Source organism: Triticum urartu, chromosome 1 (assembly GCF_003073215.2).
Source record: "Triticum urartu cultivar G1812 chromosome 1, Tu2.1, whole genome shotgun sequence".
In the NCBI taxonomy this organism is placed as follows: domain Eukaryota; kingdom Viridiplantae; phylum Streptophyta; class Magnoliopsida; order Poales; family Poaceae; genus Triticum; species Triticum urartu.
This window is the reverse complement of record NC_053022.1, coordinates 533,742,120-533,768,226: the sequence shown is the minus strand read 5'-3', so window position 1 is coordinate 533,768,226 and position 26,107 is coordinate 533,742,120. Positions and strand designations below refer to the sequence as shown.

Genomic DNA, 26,107 nt, shown 5'->3' with positions numbered 1-26,107 from the left:
CAGGGGGACTCCTCTATGACCCAGGCGGAGCGAACATTGTATGCGGGTTTTTTTGGCTTTCATCGGTTCGTTCTCTACCCCTCCTCCATGACTCCCTCGCCATCGATTTTTTCGACGTCTAAATGCAATCCCTCCGTGGGGAAGTATGGTGTGAAGGAGAGAGGCCGCGATGACGAAGGTGAGGTGGGCGTCATCCCGTTTTAAAGGAGAGGGCTCCAGCGAGAAATGTCTCACTACGGCGAAAATCAAGCGGAAGGGGAGAGTCCGACAGGAAAATATAAGGGTGTGTCATGGGGTGGAGTTTTTTATGTTGGGTATGCGTGTTGGAGATAACATGGTTCATAGTTTAGACATTTTTCTCTCCAATATGGTCTGGATTTGTGGGATCCTGGACTGTCGCATTGTTACATTTTTCATACAGTGTATCATAAAGTGTATCATACAGACAGTGAAAACAAATCCCCTTTATTATATACAGTATAGCCCTCAAATATGGCCATGTTTATGTTACACTAGATCGCGGGAACCTGCCGTCGACCTTGAGGTTGGTGTATGAGAGAGAAATAAGCTTCAATATCAATAATTTGTCTGATTCATTTATATACAGTATAGCCCGTAGCAACGCACAGGCGTTTTACTAGTACCTCTAACATTCCAATTGAGCAAGTCCCAACTTCTATTCATTATTAACCAATATTTAAAGTTCTTGCATAACAGTTGGTGTAACCATTGTCAAAGTTCTGTTGGGCTGATGGACATTTCATATATGCATATAATGGAGATCAATATAGGGCAGAGTGTTATTGGATACAGTGTTTCTGGCAGTAGTGTTTTCTGACAGTAGTTTAGATTTTTTTTTTGCAATGTCTTTTTTGTACGTCTATACTCTGATCGCATCAAATCTAAGATTTGGCTAACCACGACATTTTTCCATTATAAGCGAAAGATAGTCTGTTCACACCTCGTTTGTCTAAGTTGAGTTGGTTTCTAAAAGACTATAATTCCAATGTTTGTGTTTGCGTGTCATGGAAATGCAAGTTATACATTCTAAGAATTTTCTCTATTTATAATTTGAACCATGTCAAGAAACAACTTTGAGCTTATCAGCAGCCTAAACTGTACTAGTACGTCCCATGTAGGCTTTGGTGAAATTTCAGTATTTAGATGCTCAACCTTCACGTTCAGACTATAAACTTCCCCCAAAAAATCATGGTCATTGTCCACGTGAGTAACTTTGAGCCTGTTGGGTGGATCTCAATGCTCATATGCACGACTTCCACAGAACTTTGTTATTTGAAGAAGTTCAAAATCTTATCTTTGCACTACGGGCATCATGTCCATGGCGAGGAGCAACTTTGAACTCACCGAATTCGATAATATGGGTGTCCACAGTATTTCTGGAATCAAGTTCAAACTCTTGCTCTGCTCTGAATCGTCGTGCACATTGCTTTGAACAAAACAGAGTTCATTTCCACAACCAACAACAAGGTTAAAACCACCATCAATTCCATTTTACAAAACAGGTGGTGCACGGCTAACCTAGTGTACAAAAGACTGGTCCTAATTTCCTTGGCCATCGTCCTTCTTGCCCTGGCCCAGGGCCGGCTCTGGTTGTTTGGCTACATCCCGATGTTTTATGCTGTGTCCGATTATCAATCGGACGCCTTCATCTTCCGAGGCCTCTTGCCCTGGGTTGGCGAGGGGGGTCCATCAAATCTTCCAGTGGTCTAGCAAGAACGAATGGACGATTTTTATCAGTCATGGATGACAAATGTCAGATGTAAGGGGCAAACTGAAGCCACCTAACATAGAAATCTTTATAGACACAAAAAAAAGATGAGGTCCCTCGTTTCCTACTGAAATCTGGATTGATCAAAATGTAGATACTCAAAGGAACCCGGAAGTGCACCAGGGATGCAACACTGTAAAAATTCAACACTGATTATTGATTGCAAACAAAATGATGATCAAAACTAAGTTATGTCCTCCACCTTAATAATGGAAGACCTAACATACTTATTCACTTCATTTTGTGTACCAGCAGGTTCTGATAAAGCCAATTCAAGATATTACTACCTGCCTATGCGTCCTACCAAGCCTTGCACGTAACTATAGTAAAACAAAACTACGGCACCATCATTGAAGTTACTGTATACGCTCAGACTAGATCTTTCCCACTTGTGTACAAAGTCGAGACGCTAAAGATTCACGCTGCATCAAAGAAGACATATACCACATACTACCTCCGTCCTGGTTTATTGGCCCCCTTTGTAATTTGTGCTAAAGTTTGACCAAAGATTTAACTAATAAAATGTTAATGCATGTCAACAAAAAATATATCGTTGAATTCATATTTAATATAGTTTTCAATGATATAATTTTTGGTGACATGCATGAACATTTTGTTAGTTAAATCTATGATCAAAATTTGACACAAAAATACAACGAGGACTAATAAACTAGGACGGAGGTAGTACCAAAGAAAAAAAATAAAACAAAGTATTAACATCAAGGAGAAAACAAAAGAAAAAACAAACCTTCCTCTTGTGATCCCGTTTGACTGCTCTCTCACCTGAAGTAACATGCAAAATATTTACAGAGAAGTATAACCCGTCATCAGTTCCAAGAGAAAAGAAGAATCAAGAATGTAAGATGAAATGGTCTGCCTTAAATTACCTCCAAACCCAGCCATATCAGGGACAAAGGGTCGATCAATATCTCTATTAGAACGCTGCAAAAATACACACCAAAATGTTATTATTAACTAAAAGCAATTAATGTTTGGCAGGGCATTGGTATTTGGCACTGGAAGCACAATTATTAAAGAAATGATAAGAATTCCCCTTCTGTGTCTGCCAGAACTTTCCACTAGCTACATGGTACCTACACAGTAGTTAATATATATGATGGATTATCACACACATCTTAATCTTTGGATATTCTATAATTAAACTTCTGTTGGTATCGCTTTGCATCGCTTTGTTAAGAATTTAGTAAGGCCTATAAGATCAGTACTTCTATTCACGAGTTGCCTTTTGCAGTTATAAAAAGCTTGTCATGGTACTTCTTTTCTGGAATTTAATACAGATGCTTTATCACATCAGATGTCTTCCACACAGAAACAGAGAGAAAAAAGGGTAGTTACCCATTCTGCATGTACCTTAGGTGTGGTCGGTGCCTCTGTGAATGAACTTTCTCTGTTTGCTAAAACTTCAGCCTCTTTATTTTGTAGCTACAGAAGATGCAGAAGAAAACAAATTGTTAGTTGAAAGGAGGGTACTTAACCACATAAATACGCTGCCAGATGTTGCCATTTTTCTCCTTTCTTTTAATAGTGTTTTAAACAGGCACTTCCAAAAAATCAGTACATAGATGAAGGATAGATACGTTTCGATGTAAAATGTCTAAAGCATCTGGGAGCTTACCTGCTTCTGTATGTTAAGCAGTGTGAGTATCTCGTTCCGTAACTCAAGATGTTCGGCACAAACTGCTTTTGTTGGGACCTTAGGCTTCAAATTTACCTACAAAAAGGTTACAGTCGCAGCATAAGTTCGTTGCAAAACTTGGTAATTAGACCTAAAACACAATTGAAACCTAATGTATTGGTGCATGTCAAGAGCAGGCTGGTGTCAAGAAAACAAACCCCAAGATCTTGTAGAGTTTGATCCACCCTTTTAATCATTCTAATGCCAGCTGAAGCAGTTACTGCTTGAACCATTTGATCAAGTGCATGGGTTCTCAAATACACTTTAAGCTGAAAGAGTAGGTAAAGTTAGTCAAATTCATCTAAAAAGAAAAGTATGCAGATAGATATCATTCTTCATTTGGTCAATAGACGCCTTCATTCAACAAGATAACAAGACAACTTGACATAGTTAACCTAAACTACTCCCTCCGTCCGGAATTAACTGTTGCTGAAATGAGTGTATCTACACACTAAAACATGTCTAGATACACTCATTTCAGCGACAGTTAATTCCGGACAGGGTTGTACTTGTGATGTGTTTACACAGTGAAAGAACAGCACTTTCCCTTGCAACAAACAAGGCTCAACTATGAAAGCGGGCATACATTTTTTAATGTAATGACCAGAAAACACAATTAGAGATCACTTAGATCCCACAAATCCAGCAAGATAGAAGCAAGACATAAGAAAACATAATTTGAAATTAAAGAAGATACCAACTGCAACTACAAATGTCAGCGCAACAGCTAAATATACAACTTAAAAGAAACTGCTTAAGCAACTGAAAGTTTCAGAGTTACCATCCGCAGTGTATCAGGTATGGAGGTATTCGCTGCTGCAGCTGGATGTGTAGCAGCTGAAGATGGAAGATTGTTGCTCAAGGGAGATACACCGTCAGCAGGAACCGCAGCATTAGGCAAGCTCGTCGGTGCTCCGGCTTCTTCCACGTTCTGCATACAGATCTTGAACCATTAACCAGACAGAGCAAACAACCTAATCTCAAGAATTAACTATCACAAAATATCAAGGTTAGTCAATAAGCAATGATATCACGTCCACACTTCCACACGACCTGGAATATCAAAAGGTTAAAATGCCACTTGCTTGACGAAATTATGAATATCTGAAAGATTTGCCATTAGTGATTTTATACACTGAAAATATCCTACAAGTTAACATTCAAATGTTCTTGCTTAAGAGTTAAGATTACTTTAACAATAAGAAATATGGAATCCAATGTACTGATTTACTCACTTTATTAGCAGCACGAGATTCCATAATGTGTTTTGCTTCTGCTAAAACCTGAAAAGGAAACAGTTGGGTATCACATACGTGACTTAGAATCTTAAGGATGGCAGGCATCATAAATCAAATAATCACAATATCATTGCAGGAGATTTCTAACCTCGGCATCCTTTCGTTCTTGCTGTTTTGTTTGGGAGAAGAGTGCAGACAATGCACGTTTTCTCTCGGTCTCATGAGCAGCATTGAAGGTTTCCTGAGAAGAAACACAATTGAACATATGTGGGTACAACAGAATCTATACCATAACATTGATGTCATTACTTTTAGGTAGGGAAGAGAATCAACTTATACCTTCACAAGAGGGTTTCCGGCAACTTCATCGAATGATCGAGCTCTTGCAATTAGAAGGGCCCTAGTAACTGTGATCAAGAAGACACAATAGCTACATCACAGTAAACTCACAACAATACATACATTGAATTGCTGGAGATACAATTAGACTGATCATACATGCTAGCTTTACTAATTAATTACATGTAGTTATATATGCTAAATAAAAAGTCATGACACCACTTGACCTCTCATAATAATGTTACATACTCCCTCCGTCCCAAAATAAGTGCTGCTGGTTTAGGTAACAAATTTAGTAGAAAGTTGTACTAAATCAGCGAGACTTATTTTGGGATTGAGGGAGTAGTACATAGAAAGAAAGACATGCACACATAGGAGTGTGGATGCATAACAGGCCAAATGCCGGTGAATGATTAACAACCTTTATGCACTAATTTAGCGGAAAAAGGCCAGAAGTTACAATAGCATATTGTTTAAAGGATCTATTATATAAACTAGACAACTAGTTCTTCAATTGTTCCATATATTGAATGGCAAAACAGATGGAACAATCCTAAGTAACTCAGTGTTGTTTGCTTTTGAGCATGTAACATGCATGTATAAACATTAAAGTAGGAATGGGAGACATTTGCCAGGTGTGTTTTATCTGAACATAAAGATGTACAAATTTAGAAGTACCTGAATAATAACGGCTCTTTAGATCTTCCACGCTGCGAGCAGTTGGAAACCTATCTGCTATTACTATGAAACGAAGGTCAAAGCGCTGACATAATTCAAATAGCTGGTCTGTTTCTTCTCTGCTCCATGTCTGAAACAAGCACATCAAACGTTCTACTTAAAAACAACAAATTATGAACAAAAACGTACTATGGAAACTGAATGCAACACCCTAAATGATCAAAAGGTTTGTCTATGCCAGAAATGACAGCAAAGGGATAAACAGTAACACATGCTCCTGACATTGTTATGTTAAGACAGACTGATAACTCAATGACATACACAGGTCAGGGCAAAACAGAATTGAGCAATTTTAAAGCTGCCCAACACTCTGATTGTTCCATCCAAGAGCTCAAAAGATATTATAAGGTAGAACTAATAAGCACAAAGAGGCCATGTCCCACCAATTAAGACTTGTTTACTGGCACCTTCAAATAGCTGACCACAAAAGTTTCAACGGCAAATAGAAAAGTTTTAAGTTGTTTCAAATCTTTGAACTAAACAGAATTACATCTCGTAGTGGCAATAATTGCTTATAAACATTAAGTGGCACTAAAAGCTCGGCGCAAATCAGCACAATGTTCCGATTGTAAAAATAAAGTGAGAATTAACAACCGAGCTTACATAATTTTACAGTAAACAGTACCTACAGGTTCAGTTAAATATTTCTCATACTCCTCATCGGTGTATTTAAGAACATCCACCTTCTGCAAAAGAAAGCGACAAACAAAAAAAGTAAGCCCGCAACATTGCAAGAGAACATGTCTTGCTTCATGATGTAACTAACACAATATACTCACCGTGTTATATTTTGCGAAGTCATAATCACCAGTTGGTGGAACATTATTTACAACTCTAACCTGAAACAAAAGGGTCAGAAATACTGTGAGTCCGCAAGTTGGTCATACTAAATGTTTTAAGATGTACACAACATTAGTGAAGCATCAGAGACAGACCCAGTGGTAAAGTTGCAGATTGTCAGTTCGTGCAGATGACGTGAAAGGTAGCCATTGCCATGCTACCTGCGCAAGTAATTGATATTCTCAAGTTAAACCACATACAGCAGTCCATTGGTCCCAACAGCATTCTACAGATACAAGTGACAAACTGGACACTTCATGCTTGGAATTCATGTTATGCATAAAGCCAATAGTATCATTAGAACTAGGTTTGCGGAAACTAGTGTCCCATGCAGTGATAACGATATAAAGTTGCTGACCAGAGCACATAACATTTTAATGATCTGAATTAAAGGAACAATCAACAGAAAACCAAATTCTAAGCTAAAATAAGAAAGGACATCATATAAGACTAGTCATGTTGTGCATTCTATGGCATGAAGTTCAACACAAGTTGAATTATCCTGCTACATGATACTGGACTTACCCTTACACAACTATTTAATAACACTAACTGCACAAATTCAGATCACTAGCAGAGATGAAAGCAACACAGAAGGTCGGCAGTTCTACAAAAACAGAAGTCAGACTGTGGTTCATAGAGTAATTACAAAAGAAATATCCAGTTTGAGATCAAAATGCTTCATTAAGTGGTGGCGCATGTCATATGCATTATGTTCTACGATTGGGTCGCACGAAAAGCCTTTGCCAGCGACTATCCAGATGATACAATGCACCCGATGCAATATAGTCCGATAACAAAGCGCTGGTTTGACCGCCGACTCAAAACAGCAATTAATTGTACATTGAATCAGTTAACATTTCGCATGTACTCCTAGTTCAACTCCGCAGGTAATGACACACTCTGGATGCCAAATTTCTCAAATGCACAAACAGTAATGTATGGAAATCTCAGTTCAAATGCTACAGCAGTAACCAGATTTTTCAATAGGTAACTGAAGCCCGAAGAGCTGCTCGCCCACCTTCTCCTTCTCAACAACAGGCCGGCGCTTCAGGTGCGAGGCCTCGATGGTCGGCATGAGCGGCGCCATTCCGACCCCTCCGGTGAGCGCGTACACCTAGATCCCCGCAACAGGCATTAGCACCGGGAGAAACAACCAAACGCGCGGCGGAGAGCGGGGAGGGTGACGAAGGGCGGTACCTCGCGTGAGACGCCATCGGGCTTGCGCTGCGGCTCCTTGGGCGCCCGCGGCTTCTTCTCCTGGGCGGACGGGAAGGAGGTCTTCTGAAGCCCGAGGATGTCCTTCGCGTCCATGGGGGATGGCCGGAGGAGGACGGGGACGCCGGTGGATGGAGCTAGGGTTAGGGTTTGGACAGTCCTCCTACCGCGACATGGGGGGCTGTCTCGAGCTCTCGCGAGGGGAAACGGATCCCGGGTTGGGGAAGACAGTGGTTAGCGGGCCGAAAAAAACTCAATCCAGACCCGGTAGGCGAAGCTGTCCGGATCTGGCCCAGGAGCCAGGAGATCACTTCCCGACCCTTGCTTGTCGGAAAATGATTGATCGTTGAGAAATGATTTTTTATATATATATAAGTTTGTTGGGAAATTAATTTTTAGAAGGGAAAATAGACGAATGTAAACTGTAATCACGGATCGAGTATTCTTCTTTGCAAAAAGGACCCTAATCTTGTCAACAAAAAAAAAATCACCATAAAGATCCGTAGGTGGTGAGGCGATATTGCTCATCATGCGATCTTCATTGTAACGAGATCCTTGTTGCAGTTGCAACATGATCCTTAATGCGTAAAGCATTTGGGGTTCACACAATTGTAGCATATGCCTCTTGTTGCCAAAAAAACCCATCTTCGCTCTTGTCGTCGTCACCTACGTCGATGAGTATTAGTGGCGTGACACACTCCCCGAGGTCGCCTCGCTCTGCTTCTTCATGCCCTTCTGCTAGACATCGTTGAAGCAGCAGCCGAGCACCCGCTTAGGTGCCGCCATCTCGACCCTCCGTGTCGCCTAGCTTCAACCGTCGTCTGCCAACGACGACAAGTCTGTTTCGCTGCCTGATCTCATTTCCTCTCCTCCACCGCAACTTCCTCTCGAGTCAGTGTCGTCCTTCGACTCGACAATGATGTCGTCCCCAAGCTCCCAAAGCCATGGTGTCGCCACTGCTTCCCCTTTGTCAATATGCAACACACCAACTGTTGCGTTGGAAATGATTACAACAATGGACCAGTTGCAAACCTAGATTATGGAAGAGGTTTCGCCCGAGCCGTCCGATCAAAATCGGATATGACGGCCACAGAGACGATGGATGCATGTGACATTCTCAGTCGAGTGATGCCAATCATTTTCCGTGACTGTAATCATAAGTAGAAAAAAACGCACAAGGATACAAGAGGTTCACTAGAAATAAAAAACATTCAATATAATAATTATTACAATGAGGTACATGTTCCATCGAACTACTATTGTCACCCGCACATCGTTTATACCGGAGTCGGACTGACCTTGTCATGATAATGTAGAAGTCTTCATGCACGTGCATCTAAGGACCAACGCCCCGGAATTGCAGTTGTCATTGTTTAGCCTTTGAATCAATCCGTGAAACCGAAACACGTTGTTATGCACGCATGACGAGAAATCCTAACCTCGCCACCTGATACGTCTCCGTCATATCTATAATTTTTGATTATTCCATGTCAATATTATACGACCTTCATATACTTTTGGCAATTTTTTATACTATTTTTGGACTAACATATTGATCCAGTGCCCAGTGCCAGTTCCTGTTTGTTGCATGTTTTTTGTTTCGCAGAAAATCCATATCAAACAAAGTCCAAACGGGATAAAAACTTAAGAAGATTTTTTTGAAATATATATGATTTTGGGGAAGAAGAGTCAACACGAGTCACCCGAGGGGGGCACGAGGCAGGGGCGCGCCCACCCTCGTGGCCACCCCGTAAGGCGGTTGGTGCCCTTCTTTCGCCGCAAGAAAGCCAATATCCGGATACAAATCGTGTTAAAATTTCAGCCCAATTGAAGTGTCAGGACCCCGATTCTAAATCACACCGATCTAGCATGTAACACCTCATATCACTTTGCGGCCTCGCGCACGTTATTCCCACGGGTGTTGCCTTACCATGACCCGGGACCGTTTGCGTTTTTTGGCTCACGTATATGATAGTATCGCTAGCAACCATATGACAGAGAATCCGGGCCGACATGACTAGTCGTGAATCCAAAGTGGCACTGACTTACGGGGACATGCATACATGAAACAACATCGAGCATGTCGGTCAGCAGCGTGTGAATACGGGCTGTAGCAACTGGGCAAACAGGACTCCGGGAACCCGGGCCGTAGCAGGCTAGGCAGGACTCCGGATGTCACCGCGTGACATTTCTTCGAAGGGACAGACATAGGAACGATGTGAATCACATGCCGGTCGGTCTAAGTGTTCCGGAGCAGTAGTGTTGGGCTAACAGGACTCTAGTAAACCGAGCTGTAGCGGACTACCATGGCTCAGTGGAAGCACTAGACTACATTTCCCCATAAGAGAGGCTACCAAGGATAGACAACTAGGTTGTCGGATCCCACACATAACAATACACGTTACACGTACGCATAACATGCAAGTATGTGATGTACAACATGGCATCACAACATAACGCAAACTCATATAGATAAAGGCCCATAAGAGCCACATAGCATTTAATTCAAACAGGGGTCTCATGACCCATCATTCAGAGCATACAAGCAATAGAAGCATTACATGTCTGAGTACAGACGACTACAAAAGAAAAAGGCTGAGCAGCCTGACTATCTACAAGTCCCTCCCAAGGGTATAAGATCGTAGCTGGGATAACAAGCTACTCGTCGAAGTCCAAGCGGAACTACTAGTGAGACAGAAGTCTCATCTGCAAAACATAAATAAAGCAAACGTGAGTACAAAGGTACTCAGCAAGACTTACATCAGATCCTATCATACATGCATTAGTATCGAGGAGGCAATGTGGGGTTCAGTTGCAGCAAGCCAGCTTTGACTCAGTGGCTATCCTATTCTACGACTACGAGTAAGTCCTTTGAGGTAAGAAAGCGCACACGAGTCCACTAATCACCACATCAATACACTACTATGGATTCATTCCCGTCTCCTTACGAGAAGGCCATCCATAGCACTCACACTTGTCTTGAGCATTTTAGAGTATCCATTTCAAGTTGTCTATGTACCACGTAAGCATCCAAGAAGTCCATAACCGCGGACCCGGCTATTCGAATAGATCATGAAAACCCTGCAGGGGTGTACTTCTTCACACACGCTCTCACCACTTATCACCGTTTACACGACGTGTACTTGGCAACCTTCAAGCGGAAGCCCAGCGAGGGTGTCGGCCACGACCTGACTAACCACACAAGTCTCTCATCCAGGTTCATCGCCTATTCGGGTTCCATCCGCAAGGAGATCCGGCCGGGGTGTCGCTCACGGCCCCAAACGATGTGAGCAGGGTTCCCAAGCCCACCATCCGGGTGCCACTTGGTACACCGTGCCACTATGCCTAGTCTGTCCCAAGCCTACCTGGCCAGGTGCCACTTGGTAGACTACTAACACTACCTACAAACACCAGAAACTAGTTGCGACTCCTGGACAGAGATCAAGTTGGTTAATAAGTCGAGAGGGGTCGAGTTACCGGAACCCAATGTGTGGTATTATCGAGTCATTGGACAACATACATAGAACTCGGTGCTTAAGGACGGTTCTAGTGAGATAACCCACCATGTACTCCTACATGGCCTCTCACCGCTACCTTTACCAAATCATGTTCACACACTTCACTCTCAGCATCAGAACATAGAACACTGCACTCCAATTCATTCCCAATGAATTAGACCTGACACACTCTAAGCAATAGCAAGCATGGCATGGTAGGAACACAACAATGGATTCAATCAACTCCTACACATGCTAGTGGATTTCAACTAGTTACTGTGGCAATGATAGGTCATGCAGAGGAATGCGTTCAACTACCGCAGCACAAAGTAGCAGTTGAAACGTTGTTGTCCTAATGCAATAACTGAGAGCAGGAGCGAGAGTAGGATTGCATCGGAATGAACAAGGGGGTTTTCTTGCCTGGTAGATCAACAGGGGGGCACTGCTCCTCAGACAGGTACTCTGGAGCACTCTCCGGAGCAGGACCTATCGAGAAGGAACGGTGTCGACAATCAATACACAATCATATGCAACAATATGATGCATGAACATGGCATGTAGATGTGATGTTGTTTGAGTTAATGCATTTAGCATTCAACTTGGAAGAGGTCCATTTGAACCAAAGGTTCAAATGCAACTCTAATTTAAGTCCCTTTAAATGCCATAAGTGTGTTTTCATATATACAACATGTATAGGTTGGTTTTTCATGCATGAAAATGGTACAGTTGGATAGATTGAATTTTTCTGATCATTTTTCATATATAACTTATTTCAATCTGAGCTATGGTTGAATTTCTATGAATTTTTGAAGTTTATATCATTTTCTGGAATTTCCTAATTTATTTATAAACCAGAAAATGATATATTGCGTCAGCATGACGGTGGCATGATGTTAGCGAGTCAACCGTGGCTGACCAGGTCAAACCTGGCGTGTGGGGTCCACATGTCAGTGTCACAGTTAGTTAACATGGGGTTTAACTAATCCTAATACAGGGTTAGTGGCACTGGGGCCCACTGGTCAGTTTCTCAGGGGTTTAGTTAGATGGTGATTAGCCTTAAGCTAATCACCTGACCCATGGGGCCCACCTGACGGGCCGGTGTGGTCAAAGGTCAAACCCCATGGGCGTTTAGCCGCCGGCGAGGCCGAACGCGGCGGAGGGGCTCGGGAATGCGTCTCCGGTGACCAAATGGGCCGCGAAGACCATCCCCGAGGAGCTGGTGCTCGCGCGCATCCAGGGGAGCAGACGGGAGGCTGCGGGGGCGGCGGAGCTCGCCGGTGCGGAGCTCGGGGGCAGCAGTCGGAGCACGGTTACGGGCGGGAGCGGGCTGCGGGACACGGGGAGGCCACCCGAGGGGCTCTGCGACACCCTCGTGGCACCAGGAGCACGGCTGGGTGCTCGGGGGCGGCTGGCTCGGGCTCTGGCCACGGTGGCGCCATGGCTGGCGGCGATGAGGTCTTGGGCGCGGCAGCTGAGCTAGCTAGGCGGGGCAAACGAGCACGGGGAGGAGGAGAGAACAAAGTAGAGCTCATGGGGAGACCGTAGACGTCATCAGCGAGCTCGGGGACGCGCTGAGGTCGACGGTGCGGCGATGGGGATCCACGGCGGCCGGAGATGAAGACGACGGTGATGGAGGCGCTCTAGGGCCTCCCGAGGCACGTGGCTCGATGGAGAGGTAGACGGAGATGTGGCGGAGCTTGCAGACACGGAGAGAGGGCGAGGGGGAGTCGGTGGCTACAGCAACGGCGAGCGGCGGCGACAGCAGCGCTCGGGCGGGTCGAGAGAGAGGGATCCAGGGGAGGAGGGAGAGCGAGAGAGAGTGAGAGAGGTGCGGGCGGTGCGTGGCATCACGCAGAGCGTCCAGGGCGACGAGGGGGAGGCCAGGCAGGCAGGTGGCGTGGCGGCACGGCGGCGCGCGCGCGTCGGCCACACGCTCTGTCCTCCTGGCGAGAGGTCAGGGACGACTGGTGTCGGCCAGCTGGCTGGGCTGGCCTGCTGGGCCGCTGGGCTGCCAGGTAGGAGGCCCAGGTAAGTTTTTTTCCTTTTTCTGTTTTCTTTTCTATTTTTCTGACATTTGTTTGATTTAAAAACAATACCAAACTAATTTATCTACTTATGCCAATTTTTGCAGGAGCTAGTGATATTATTCCAGAGCTCCTCATCAACTAGCATAATTTTTGGACATATATAAAATATATAACACTTATATGTCCAAAGCAAATAAGTATTGCATTAATTCCAAATGGCCAAAATAAATATTTATGAGCTCAAAAAAATATCGGTTTGAATTTTACCTCTGACCAATATTTTCAGGGAGCAACATGAACATTTTCTTGGACCTGTTTGGAGCAATTTTTATCTGGGTTATTTCCAGAAATGATTTCTGAGGGTTTCACAAATCCCCAATTCAAATTTACATGTAATTTAAACATGATGCTCACATGACTAGCTAGCCTTGAGCATACCAGAACTAGGGATGTGACATGAAGTTACGGATCTCCAGGAATATAAGAAACGGTGAAAGGCCAGAATCTAGAACGCAGAAACAAAGAGAGACAGAGAGACATATCCAATCTTGGAGGGGCTCTCGCCCCTCCCATGCCATGGAAGCCAAGGACCAGAGGGGAAACCCTTCTCCCATCTAGGGAGAAGGTCAAGGAAGAAGAAGAAGGGGGGCCCTCACCCCCTCTCTTCCAGTGGCGCCGGAACGTTGTCGGGGCCATCATCGTGCGACGACGATCTACACCAACACCTCCGTCATCTTCACCAACATCTTCATCACCTTCCCCCATCTATCTACAGTGGTCCACTCTCCCGCAACCCGTTGTACCCTCTACTTAAACATGGTGCTTTATGCTTCATATTATTATCCAATGATGCGTTGCCATCCTATGATGTGTGAGTATATTTTCATTGTCCTATCGGTAATTGGTGAATTGCTATGATTGGTTTAATTTGCTTGCGGTTATGTTGCTGTCCTTTGGTGTTGGGGAACGTAGTAATTTCAAAAAGAAATCCTACGCACACACACAAGATCATGGTGATGCATAGCAACGAGAGAGGAGAGTGTGTCTACGTACCCTCGTAGACCGAAAGCGGAAGCGTTAGCACAACGCGGTTGATGTAGTCGTACGTCTTGACGATCCGACTGATCCAAGTACCGAACGCACGACACCTCCGAGTTCAGCACACGTTCAGCTCGATGGCATCCCACGAACTCCGATCCAGCAGAGCTTCACGGGAGAGTTTCGTCAGCACGACGGCGTGATGAAGGTGATGATGATGCTACCGACGCAGGGCTTCGCCTAAGCACTGCTACGATATAATCGAGGTGAATTATGGTGGAGGGGGGAACCTCACACGGCTGGAATAGATCAATAGATCAACTTGTGTGTCTAGAGGTGCCCGCTTGCCCCGTATATAAAGGATTAAGGGGGGAGGCCGGCCGGCCCCTGTAGGCGTGCCAGGAGGAGGAATCCTCCTCCTAGTAGGAGTATGATTTCCCTCTTTCCTACTCCTACTAGGAGGGGGAAAGGAAAGGGGAGCACCGCCCCCCTCTCCTAGTCCAATTCGGACCAGAGGGGGAGGGGCGCGCGGCCTGCCCTAGGCCAGCCCTCTCTCTCTCCACTAAGGCCCATAAGGCCCACTATTTCTCCGGGAGGGGGGTCCGGTAACCCTCCGGCACTCTGGTTTTCTCCGAAACCATCCGGAACACTTCCGGTGTCCGAATATAGTCGTCCAATATATCGATCTTTACGTCTCGACCATTTTGAGACTCCTCGTCATGTCCGTGATCATATCCGGGACTCCAAACTACCTTCGGTACATCAAAACACAAAAACTCATAATACCGATTATCACCAAACTTTAAGCGTGCGGACCCTACGGGTTCGAGAACTATGTAGACATGACCGATTCACGTCCCCGGTCAATAACCAACAGCGGAACCTGGATGTTCATATTGGCTCCCACATATTCTACGAAGATCTTTATCGGTCAAACCGCATAACAACATACGTTGTTCCCTTTGTCATCGGTATGTTACTTGCCCGAGATTCGATCGTTGGTATCTCAATACCTAGTTCAATCTCGTTACCGGCAATTCTCTTTACTCGTTCCGTAATACATAATCCCGCAAGTAACTCATTAGTTTCAATGCTTGCAAGGCTTATAGTGATGTGCATTACCGAGTGGTCCCAGAGATACCTCTCCGACAATCGGAGTGACAAGTCCCAATCTTGATTTATGCCAACTCAACAAGTACCATCGGAGGCACCTGTAGAGCACCTTTATAATCACCCAGTTACGTTGTGACGTTTGGTAGCACACAAAGTGTTCCTCCGGTAATCAAGAGTTGCATAATCTCATAGTCATAGGAACATCTATAAGTCATGAAGAAAGCAATAGCAGAAAACTAAACGATCAAGTGCTAAGCAAACGGAATGGGTCAAGTCAATCACATCATTCTCCTAATGATGTGATCCCATTAATCAAATGACAACTCATGTCTATGGTTAGGAAACATAACCATCTTTGATTAATGAGCTATTCAAGTAGAGGCATACTAGTGACACTCTATTTGTCTATGTATTCACACATGTACTAAGTTTCCGGTTAATACAATTCTAGCATGAATAATAAACATTTATCATGATATGAGGAAATAAATAATAACTTTATTATTGCCTCTGGGGCATATTTCCTTCATTTGATACTTGTGAAAGGGGAACCTAAAACTTTTTTAAAAAGAAAAGCGAAAGTAAGAAAGACGAGCATTGTTAAAGTGGGAGCTAGCCTTGAACTTTGTTCATGCCCATGGAAACTTTGTGACCCTTGATTACAGAAACTTTTCAACAAAAATAATTATCCCCTTGTACAAATCCATTGTATCATAAAAATAATGTGCCAAGATTTGCCTTTAGGACAAAATACCAAAAAATTTAGTGGTACCTACTGAACCAATGGTTGAAGAACCACTCAAAATCTATCACACTACTGAAGCTTTTTACTTGGATCATATTCGATCCCTATGTGCTCGGGCTGAAACCCCAACTAGCTTAGTTGAGAGCAAATCTTTAGATGAGCATGCTTGTTATGTGCGACACCGCTGATGACCCACAAGTGTAGGGGATCTATCGTAGCCTTTTCGATAAGTAAGAGTGTCAAACCCAACGAGGAGTAGAAGGAAATGATAAGCGGTTTTCAGTAAGGTATTCTCTGCAAGCACTGAAATTATCGGTAACAGATAGTTTTGTGATAAGGTAATTTGTGACGGGTAATAAGTAATAAAAGTAAATAAGGTGCAGCAAGATGGACCAATCCTTTTTGTAGCAAAGGGCAAGCCTAGACAAACTCTTATATAAAGGAAAGCGCTCCCGAGGACACATGGGAATTATCATCAAGCTAGTTTTCATCACGCTCATATGATTCACGTTCGGTACTTTGATAATTTGATATGTGGGTGGACCGGTGCTTGGGTACTGCCCTTACTTGGAAAGCATCCCACTTATGATTAACCTCTATTGCAAGCATCCACAACTACAAAAGAAGTATTAAGGTAAACCTAACCATAGCATGAAACATATGGATCCAAATCAGCCCCTTACGAAGCAACTCATAAACTAGGGTTTAAGCTTCTGTCACTCTAGCAACCCATCATCTACTTATTACTTCCCAATGCCTTCCTCTAGGCCCAAACAATGGTGAAGTGTCATGTAGTCGATGTTCACATGACACCACTAGAGGAAAGACAACATACATCTCATCAAAATATCAAACGAATACCAAATTCACATGACTACTTATAGCAAGACTTCTCACATGTCCTCAGGAACAAACGTAACTACTCACAAATCATATTCATGTTCACAATCAGAGGGGTATTAATATGCATAAAGGATCTGAACATACGATCTTCCACCAAGTAAACCAACTAGCATCAACTACAAGGAGTAATCAACACTACTAGCGACCCACATGTACCAATATGAGGTTTTGAGACAAAGATTGGATATAAGAGATGAACTAGGGTTTGAGATGAGATTGTGCTGGTGAAGATGTTGATGGAGATTGACCCCCTCCGGTGAGAGGATCGTTGGTGATGATGATGGCGATGATTTCCCCCTCCCAGAGGGAAGTTTCCCCGGCAGAACAGCTTTGCCGGAGCCCTAGATTGGTTCCGCCAAGGTTCCGCCTCGTGACGGCGGAGTTTCATCCCGAAAGCTTTCTTATGATTTTTCCTCAACGAAAGAATCCATATAGCCAAAGATGGGCATCAGAGGGCCACCAGGGGGCCCACGAGGCAGGGGCGCGCCAAGGGGGGTAGGGCGCGCCCCCACCCTCGTGGACGGTGGGTGGCCCCCCTCTGGTACTTCTTTCGACCAATATTTTTTATATATTCTGAAACATGCTCCCGTGAAGTTTCAGGACTTTTGGAGTTGTGCACAATAGGTCTCTAATATTTGCTCCTTTTCTAGCCCAGAATTCCAGCTGCCGGCATTCCCCCTCTTCATGTAAACCTTGTAAAATAAGAGAGAATAGGCATAAGTATTGTGATATAATGTGTAATAACAGCCCATAATGCAATAAATATTGATATAGAAGCATGATGCAAAATGGACGTATCAACTCCCCCAAGCTTAGACCTCGCTTGTCCTCAAGCAAAAAAGCCGATATCGAAAAATATGTCCACATGTTTAGAGATAGAGGCATCGATAAAATAAAATACGGACATGAGGGTGATACGTCTCCAACGTATCTACTTTTCCAAACACTTTTGCCCTTATTTCGGACTCTAACTTGCATGATTTGAATGGAACTAATCCGGACTGACGCTGTTTTCAGCAGAATTACCATGGTGTTATTTATGTGCAGGAGCAAACGTTCTCGGAATGACCTGAAACTTCACGGAGCCACTTTTCAGAAAATAAGAAAAATACCTACCAAAGATGAAGGCCAGGGGCCCCCCTACCTCATGGGCCCCCTGTTGCGTCTCTGACTCCAACTCCACCTCCATATATTGAGTTTCGATGAGAAAAAAACCAGGGAGAAGAAATCATCGCGTTTTATGATACGGAGCCGCCGCCAAGCCCTAAAACCTCTCGGGAGGGCTGATCTGGAGTCCGTTCGGGGCTCCGGAGAGGGGAATCCGTCACCATCGTCATCATCAACCATCCTGCATCAACAATTTCATGATGCTCACCGCCGTGCGTGAGTAATTCCATCATAGGCTTGCTGGACGGTGATGGGTTGGATGAGATCTATCATGTAATTGAGTTAGTTTTGTTAGGGTTTGATCCCTAGTGTCCACTATGTTCTGAGATTGATGTTGCTATGACTTTGCTATGCTTAATGCTTGTCACTAGGGCCCGAGTGCCATGATTTCAGATCTGAACCTATTATGTTTTCATCAATATATGAGTGTTCTTGATCCTATCTTGCAAGTCTATAGTCACCTATTATGTGTTATGATCCGTTAACCCCGAAGTGACAATAATTGGGATACTTACCGGTGATGACCGTAGTTTGAGGAGTTCATGTATTCACTATGTGTTAATGCTTTGTTCCAGTTCCCTATTAAAAGGAAGCCTTAATATCCCTTAGTTTCCGTAAGGACCCCGCTGCCACGGGAGGGTAGGACAAAAGATGTCATGCAAGTTCTTTTCCATAAGCATGTATGACTATATTCAGAATACATGCCTACATTATATCAATGAACTGGAGCTAGTTCTGTGTCACCCTAGGTTATGACTGTTACATGATGAACCACATCTGGCATAATTCTCCATCACCGATCCATTGCCTACGAGCTTTCCATATATTGTTCTTCGCTTATTTACTTTTCCGTTGCTATTGCTATCATCACTACAAAATACCAAAAACATTACTTTTACTATTGTTACCTTTTGCTGCCGTTACGACTACTATCATATTACTTTGCTACTAAACACTTTGCTGCAGATATTAAGTTTCCGGGTGTGGTTGAATTGACAACTCAGCTGCTAATACTTGAGAGTATTCTTTGGCTCCCCTTGTGTCGAATCAATAAATTTGGGTTGAATACTTTACCCTCGAAAACTGTTGCGATCCCCTATACTTGTGGGTTATCAAGACTATTTTCTGGCGCCATTGCCGGGGAGCATAACTCTATTCTTTGAGTCACTTGGGATATATAACTGCTTATCATTATGAAGAACTTGAGAGATCCAAAAACCAAGATCTATCCCTCAACTACGAGGGGAGGTAAGGAACTGCCATCTAGCTCTGCACTTGATTCACCTTCTGTTTTGAGTAAGCTTGCGACACCTACACCTGCTTCTGCTATTCGTTCTGATATGTCGCATGTTATTGATGATGCCACTTCTACTATGCATGATACTTATGATGAAACTACCTCTATGCCTGATACTACTATGCCACTTAGTGCTTTTCTTGATGAACAACTTGCTAGGGCTAGAGAAATTGAAAATATTGAATCTGATGATACTGATGAAAGTGATGATGAAGAACCACTTGCCATTCCTGAGGGTTATGTTTTTGATCAAGATGCTTCTTTAGCTATTTTAGCTTACAGAAATACAACTGAACTTAAAAAATTATTAGCTAAATGGAGTAAGCAATCTCTAAATGCTAGAATGAAACCTGACCCTGCTTTTGCTACTTCACCTATCTTTGTTACTGATAAGGATTATGAATTCTTTGTTGATCCTGATATAATTACTTTGGTTGAATCTGATCCTTTTCATGGTTATGAATCTGAAACTGTTGTGGCACATCTTACTAAACTGAATGATATAGCTACCCTGTTCACTAAAGATGAGAGAACTTGCTACTTTTATATCCTTAAAATATTTCCGTTCTCGTTAAAGGGTGATGCTATGATATGGTTTAATTCTCTTGATCCTGGTTGTGTGCGTAGTCCCCAGGATATGATTTATTACTTCTCTGCTAAATATTTCTCTGCTCATAAGAAACAAGCTGCTTTAAGGGATATATATAATTTTGTGCAAATTGAAGAAGAGAGTCTCCCACAAGCTTGGGGGAGGCTTCTCCAATTACTTAATGCTTTGCCTGATCATCCTCTTAAGAAAAATGAAATACTTGATATCTTTTATAATGGACTAACCGATGCCTCCAGAGATTACCTGGATAGTTGTGCTGGTTCTGTTTTCAGGGAAAGAACACCGGATGAAGCTGAAATTCTATTGAATAATATGTTGACAAATGAAAATAATTTTACACCTCTGGAGCCAATTCCCGAGCCTATTCCTAAATCAACTCCGAAGAAGAGGGGTATTCTATTTCTCAGTCCTGAAGATATGCAAGAGGCAACGAAATCTATGAAAGAAAAAGGTATTAAAGCTGAAGATGTTAAGAATTTACCTCCTATTGAAGAAATACATGGTCTTAATTTACCGCCTGTTGAAGAAACATATAATCCAAATCATTCTCCTATTGAAGAAACTCATGGTCTTGATAACCCGACACAGGTAATAAAGGTAAATTCTCTCTATAGATATGATAAAGCTGAAATCCCATTTACTAAATTTGCTAGCCCATGCTTAGGTGAGTTTGATAAATTTATGGCCAAGCAAGAAGACTTTAATGCTTATTTTGGTAGACAATTAAAATACAATTCAAATATGCTTGAACACTTGGGTGATTATATGGCTAATGTCAAAGGTGAACTTAAACTTATTAGCAAACATGCTTCTATGGTTACCACTCAAGTAGAACAAGTACTTAAAGCTCAAAATGATTTGCGCAGTGAATTGAATAGTAAGAGTAATGATTATGCTGTTAAAGTGGCTACTAGAACTGGCAGAATGACTCAGGAACCTTTGTATCCTGAAGGCCACCCTAAGAGAATTGAGCAAGATTCTCAGAGAAATAATATAGATACACCTAGTACTTCTAAAAGGAAGAAAAAGAAAAATGATCGGACTTTGCATGCTTCTAGTGATCCTATTACTGAGACACCTGAGAATCCAAATGATATTTCTATTTTTGATGCTGAAACACAATCTGGTAATGAACCTGAAACTAGTGATAATGCTAATGATAATGTTCATGATGATGCTCAACCTAGTAATGATAATGATATAGAAATTGAACCTGCTGTTGATCTTGATAACCCACAATCAAAGAATCAACGTTATGATAAGAAAGACTTTGTTGCTAGGAAACATGGTAAAGAAAGAGAGCCTTGGGTTCAGAAACCCATGCCCTTTCCTCCCAAACTATCCAAGAAAAAGGATGATGAGGATTTTGAGCGCTTTGCTGAAATGATTAGACCTATCTTTTTGCGTATGCGATTAACTGATATGCTCAAAACCAATCCTTATGCTAAGTATATGAAAGATATTATTACAAATAAAAGAAAGATACCGAAAGCTAAAATTTCCACCATGCTTGCTAATTACACTTTTAAGGGTGGAATACCAAAGAAACTTGGAGATCCAGGAGTACCCACTATACCATGCTCCATTAAAAGAAACTATGTTAAAACTGCTTTATGTGATCTTGGAGCCGGTGTTAGTGTTATGCCTCTCTCTTTATATCGTAGACTTGATTTGAATAAGTTGACACCTACTGAAATATCTTTGCAAATGGCTGATAAATCAACTGCTATACCTGTCGGTATTTGTGAGGATGTGCCTATTGTAGTTGCAAATGTTACTATTTTAACGGACTTTGTTATTCTTGATATTCCCGAGGACGATAGTATGTCTATTATTCTTGGAAGACCCTTTTTGAATACTGCGGGGGCTGTTATTGATTGCACTAAAGGCAATGTCACTTTTCATGTTAATGGTAATGAACACACGGTACACTTTCCGAGGAAACAACCTCAAGTTCATAGTATCAACTCTATTGGAAAAATTCCATCGATTATATTTGGAGGTTTTGAATTTCCTCTTCCTACTGTCAAGAAGAAATATGATATTCTTATTATTGGGTATGTGCATATCCCCTTTGAGGTAACATAGTGTTATTCGAAATTTCTCCGGTTCCATGTTATTCGGAATGAGTTCGTTAACAAGACTTGATCAACCTTGTTAGTGGATTCCTTTTGATGATCATGAGATGGATGAAACTAGAAGGCACAACCTTCTGTACCCCACTTTTACTTTCTGTTATTTATATTAAATAAAATAAAAATAAATATTTTTCTGTCTGTTATCTGATTATCCGTGCAATATAAAAATACCTCAAAAATAAAAGTTCTCCAAAAGCCCTAAAAATTAAATATGATTTTTTTCTAGAATATTTGAGGATTTATGGAACTGAGAACACACTAGGGGGGCCAACCACCTGCCCACGAGGGTGGAAGGCGCGCCCCCTGCCTCGTGGGCCCACGGTGGCCCACCTCCACTTATCCTTTCACCCATACACTCCTTCTTCCTCCCCCAAACACGAATAACCAGCTCAAACCCGAGTCCAAGCTCGTTTTGCTGCCATTTTTGATCTCCTTGCTCAAAGCACCTCTCACAAAACTGCTTGGGGAGATTGTTCCTTGGTATGTGACTCCCCCATTGGTCCAATTAGTTTTTGTTCTAGTGCTTTATTCATTGCAAATTTTTGTTGCTTAGGTGACCCTGTTCTTGAGCTTGCATGTCAAATTTATATGGTCAAAAGTAGTTTTGATGCATGATATAGGCCCTAGGCACTTGTAGGAGTAGTTACTATCAATATTATTGAGTTTGGTTTACTTTTATTTTGAAGTTACTAAAAATTTCAGAATTTTTCAGAAAATGATGAGGAGATTATTGTGGGGCTCATCGAGCCAAAGCTCGAAGGAAAAGGCACCGAAGCCTAAGTATAATTTGCCGCACACTGCGGAGGTTCGGGCGTGTGAATGGCCTTCCGAGGATTTCTTGAGAGCAGCCGGGATTTATGAAGATTTTCATGAATTGGCTCATAATGCAGGCCTCACTGCTTTCCTCCACGACCAATGCGATCAGTATCTCTTACTCACAAATACCTTTATGCAAAACTTTCATTTTCATTCTAGGAAATCACCACCTACGGTGGAGTTTCATTTATATGATGAGCATAAGGAGATGTCACTTTATGATTTTTGTCAGATTTGTTTAGTCCCTTTTCAGGGAAAGATAGAAGAACCACATCGTGATGATGTGGAGGGATTTATTGATACTGTCACTATAGGGGAAACAATGAAGGTTTCCGATGCATGAATCACTAGCATACATTTTCCGGTTTTACGTTACTTTGCATTATTTGCTAGTCGTTGCTTAATTGGTCGCGGAAACTGTGGAAACCTTAGTATCCCTGATATTATTATTTTGCTCCAAGGTTTATACAGTGATAACACTTTTAGTATGGGCGGTATTATTGCTAAACGGTTAAGTCTGAACCGTACAAAGGGCCCCATCTTTGAAGGCATCTATGCTTCACGCCTAGCTACACATTTTAACATACCTATTAGGCATGCTGAGAAGGAAGAAAAAGTGCTGCCTCGCGTTTATCTTATAAAAGTATGGTGGCACATGATTTTATTGTTAAGAATAGGGCAGGAGAGCTTAAATATCAATTGTTCATTAATAAACATCATCCTGAGACTATAATCCTGCCCGCTCCTTCTTTTTTTGATCTATCTTCAGGCACGCACCTTGTTCCGTTGAAGGCTATTCAAGCCTACCGGAACCCTGCACCAGCCGAGGAGCCAGAGCCGGAACCACAATTTGATCCCTCACGACAGTCTAATTACCAGTGGGATCCGGAGATGATTGCCAGCTGATGACCCACAAGTATAGGGGATCTATCGTAGTCCTTTTGATAAGTAAGAGTGTCGATCCCAATGAGGAGCAGAAGGAAATGATAAGCGATTTTCAGCAAGGTATTCTCTGCAAGTACTGAAATAAGTGGTAACAAATAGTTTTGAGATAAGATAAATTGTAACGAGCAACAAGTAACAAAAGTAAATAAAGTGCATCAAGGTGGCCCAATCCTTTTTGTAGCAAAGGACAAGCCGGAACAAACTCTAATAATAGGAAAAACACTCTCGAGGACACATGGGAATATCGTCAAGCTAGTTTTCATCACGTTCATATGATTCCCGTTCGATACTTTGATAATTTGATATGTGGGTGGACCGGTGCTTGGGTGCTGTTCTTACTTGAACAAACATCCCACTTATGATTAACCTCTATTGCAAGCATCCACAACTACAACAAAAGTATTAAGGTAAACCTAACCATAGCATGAAACATGTGGATCCAAATCAGCCCCTTACGAAGCAACACATAAACTAGGGTTTAAGCTTCTCTCACTCTAGCAACCCATCATCTACTTATTACTTCCCAATGCCTTCCTCTAGGCCCAAATAATGGTGAAGTGTTATGTAGTCGACGTTCACATGACACCACTAGAGGCTAGAGAACATACATCTTATCAAAATATCAAATGAATACCAAATTCAGACGACTACTAATAGCAAGACTTCTCCCTTGTCCCCAGGAACAAACATAATTACTCACAAAGCATATTCATGTTCATAATCAGAGGGGTAATAATATGCATATAGGATCTGAACATATGATCTTCCACCAAATAAACCAACTAGCATCAACTACAAGGAATAATCAACACTACTAGCAACCTACTAGCACCAATCCCGGACTTTGAGACAAGAATTGGATACAAGAGATGAACTAGGGTTTGGATATGAGATGGTGCTGGTGAAGATGTTGATGGAGATTGCTCTCTCCCGATGAGAGGAGCGTTGGTGATGACGATGGTGATGATTTCCCCCTCCCGGAGGGAAGTATCCCCGGCAGAACAGCTATGCCGGAGCTCTAGATTGGTTCCGCCTCGTGGCGGCGGAGTGTCGTCCCGAAAAGTTCCTTCTGATTATTTTCTCATCAAAAGACTTCACATAGGAGAAGATGGACGTCGGAGAGCCACCAGGGGGCCCACGAGGTAGGGGGGGCGCGCCCTAGGGGGGGGCGCCCCCACCCTCGTGAGCAGGGTGTGGGCCCCCTGGCCTTCATCTTTGGCGAGGATTTTTCTTTATTTGTTTTAAGATGTTCCGTGGAGTTTCAGGACTTTTGGAGTTGCACATAATAGGTCTCTAATATTTGCTCCTTTTCCAGCCCAGAATTCCAGCTGCCGGCATTCTCCCTCCTTATGTAAACCTTGTAAAATAAGAGAGAATAGCCATAAGTATCGTGACATAAAGTGAAATAACAGTCCATAATGCAATAAATATCGATATAAAAGCATGATGCAAAATGGACGTATCAACTCCGCCAAGCTTAGACCTCGCTTGTACTCAAGTGAAAAGCCGATAACAATAAATATGTCCTCATGTTTAGAGGTAGAGGCGTCGATAAAAATAAAATACGGACATGAAGGCATCATGATTATTCTCATAACAGCAACAGATATAGATTTTGTCATATGATTACTTATGTTCAAGTGATGATCTATTCACAATAAAAAAGTATAAATCATAAACCTTATTGGGCTCCGACAAACTATAATCTCAGTCATTGAAGCAATTGCAATTTATCATAACATCGGAAAGAGTCTATGTCAGAGCTAAAAAGCAAGTCCACATACTCAACTATCATTTAGTCCTCCATAATTGCTAACACTCACGCAATACTTGTGGTTACGGAGTTTTAATCGGACACACAGAAAGATAGGGGCTTATGGTTTTGCCCCACAACCTTTTACCTCAAGGGTAATGTCAATAATAATGGTTCATGCTCCCCTACATCCAATTAGA

At 42.6% G+C, this 26,107-nt stretch overlaps 1 protein-coding gene across 2 annotated transcripts; it reads right to left on the bottom strand.

Annotated features, from left to right (window-relative positions):
* Positions 1-1,354: 1,354 nt before the first annotated feature.
* On the bottom strand, positions 1,355-8,108 carry LOC125526832 (SWR1-complex protein 4). 2 transcript variants are annotated; one of them, XM_048691452.1, is made up of 16 exons: positions 7,841-8,106; positions 7,662-7,757; positions 6,736-6,801; positions 6,580-6,639; positions 6,430-6,486; positions 5,741-5,870; positions 5,063-5,130; positions 4,872-4,964; positions 4,721-4,768; positions 4,267-4,416; positions 3,644-3,754; positions 3,426-3,521; positions 3,161-3,232; positions 2,677-2,731; positions 2,538-2,572; positions 1,355-1,727 (listed from the first exon to the last, which is right to left on the bottom strand). In XM_048691452.1, exons 1-16 carry the CDS (start codon positions 7,952-7,954, stop codon positions 1,653-1,655), a joined length of 1,326 nt encoding a protein of 441 aa, XP_048547409.1. In that variant the 5' UTR covers positions 7,955-8,106; the 3' UTR covers positions 1,355-1,652. The 2 variants fall into 2 exon arrangements, with proteins under 2 accessions (XP_048547409.1, XP_048547416.1); XM_048691459.1 differs by lacking the exon at positions 1,355-1,727 and adding an exon at positions 1,770-1,922 and having other exon boundaries at positions 7,841-8,108.
* Positions 8,109-26,107: the final 17,999 nt, after the last annotated feature.

Coding starts and splice junctions, on each gene's coding strand:
- LOC125526832 (XM_048691452.1), bottom strand. CDS start 7,954: ATGGACGCGAAGGACATCCTCGGGCTTCAGAAGACCTCCTTCCCGTCC. Junction 7,758..7,840: donor CCGATGGCGTCTCACGCGAG/GTACCGCCCTTC, acceptor GCGGGGATCTAG/GTGTACGCGCTCACCGGAGG. Junction 3,233..3,425: donor TGCTTAACATACAGAAGCAG/GTAAGCTCCCAG, acceptor CATCTTCTGTAG/CTACAAAATAAAGAGGCTGA.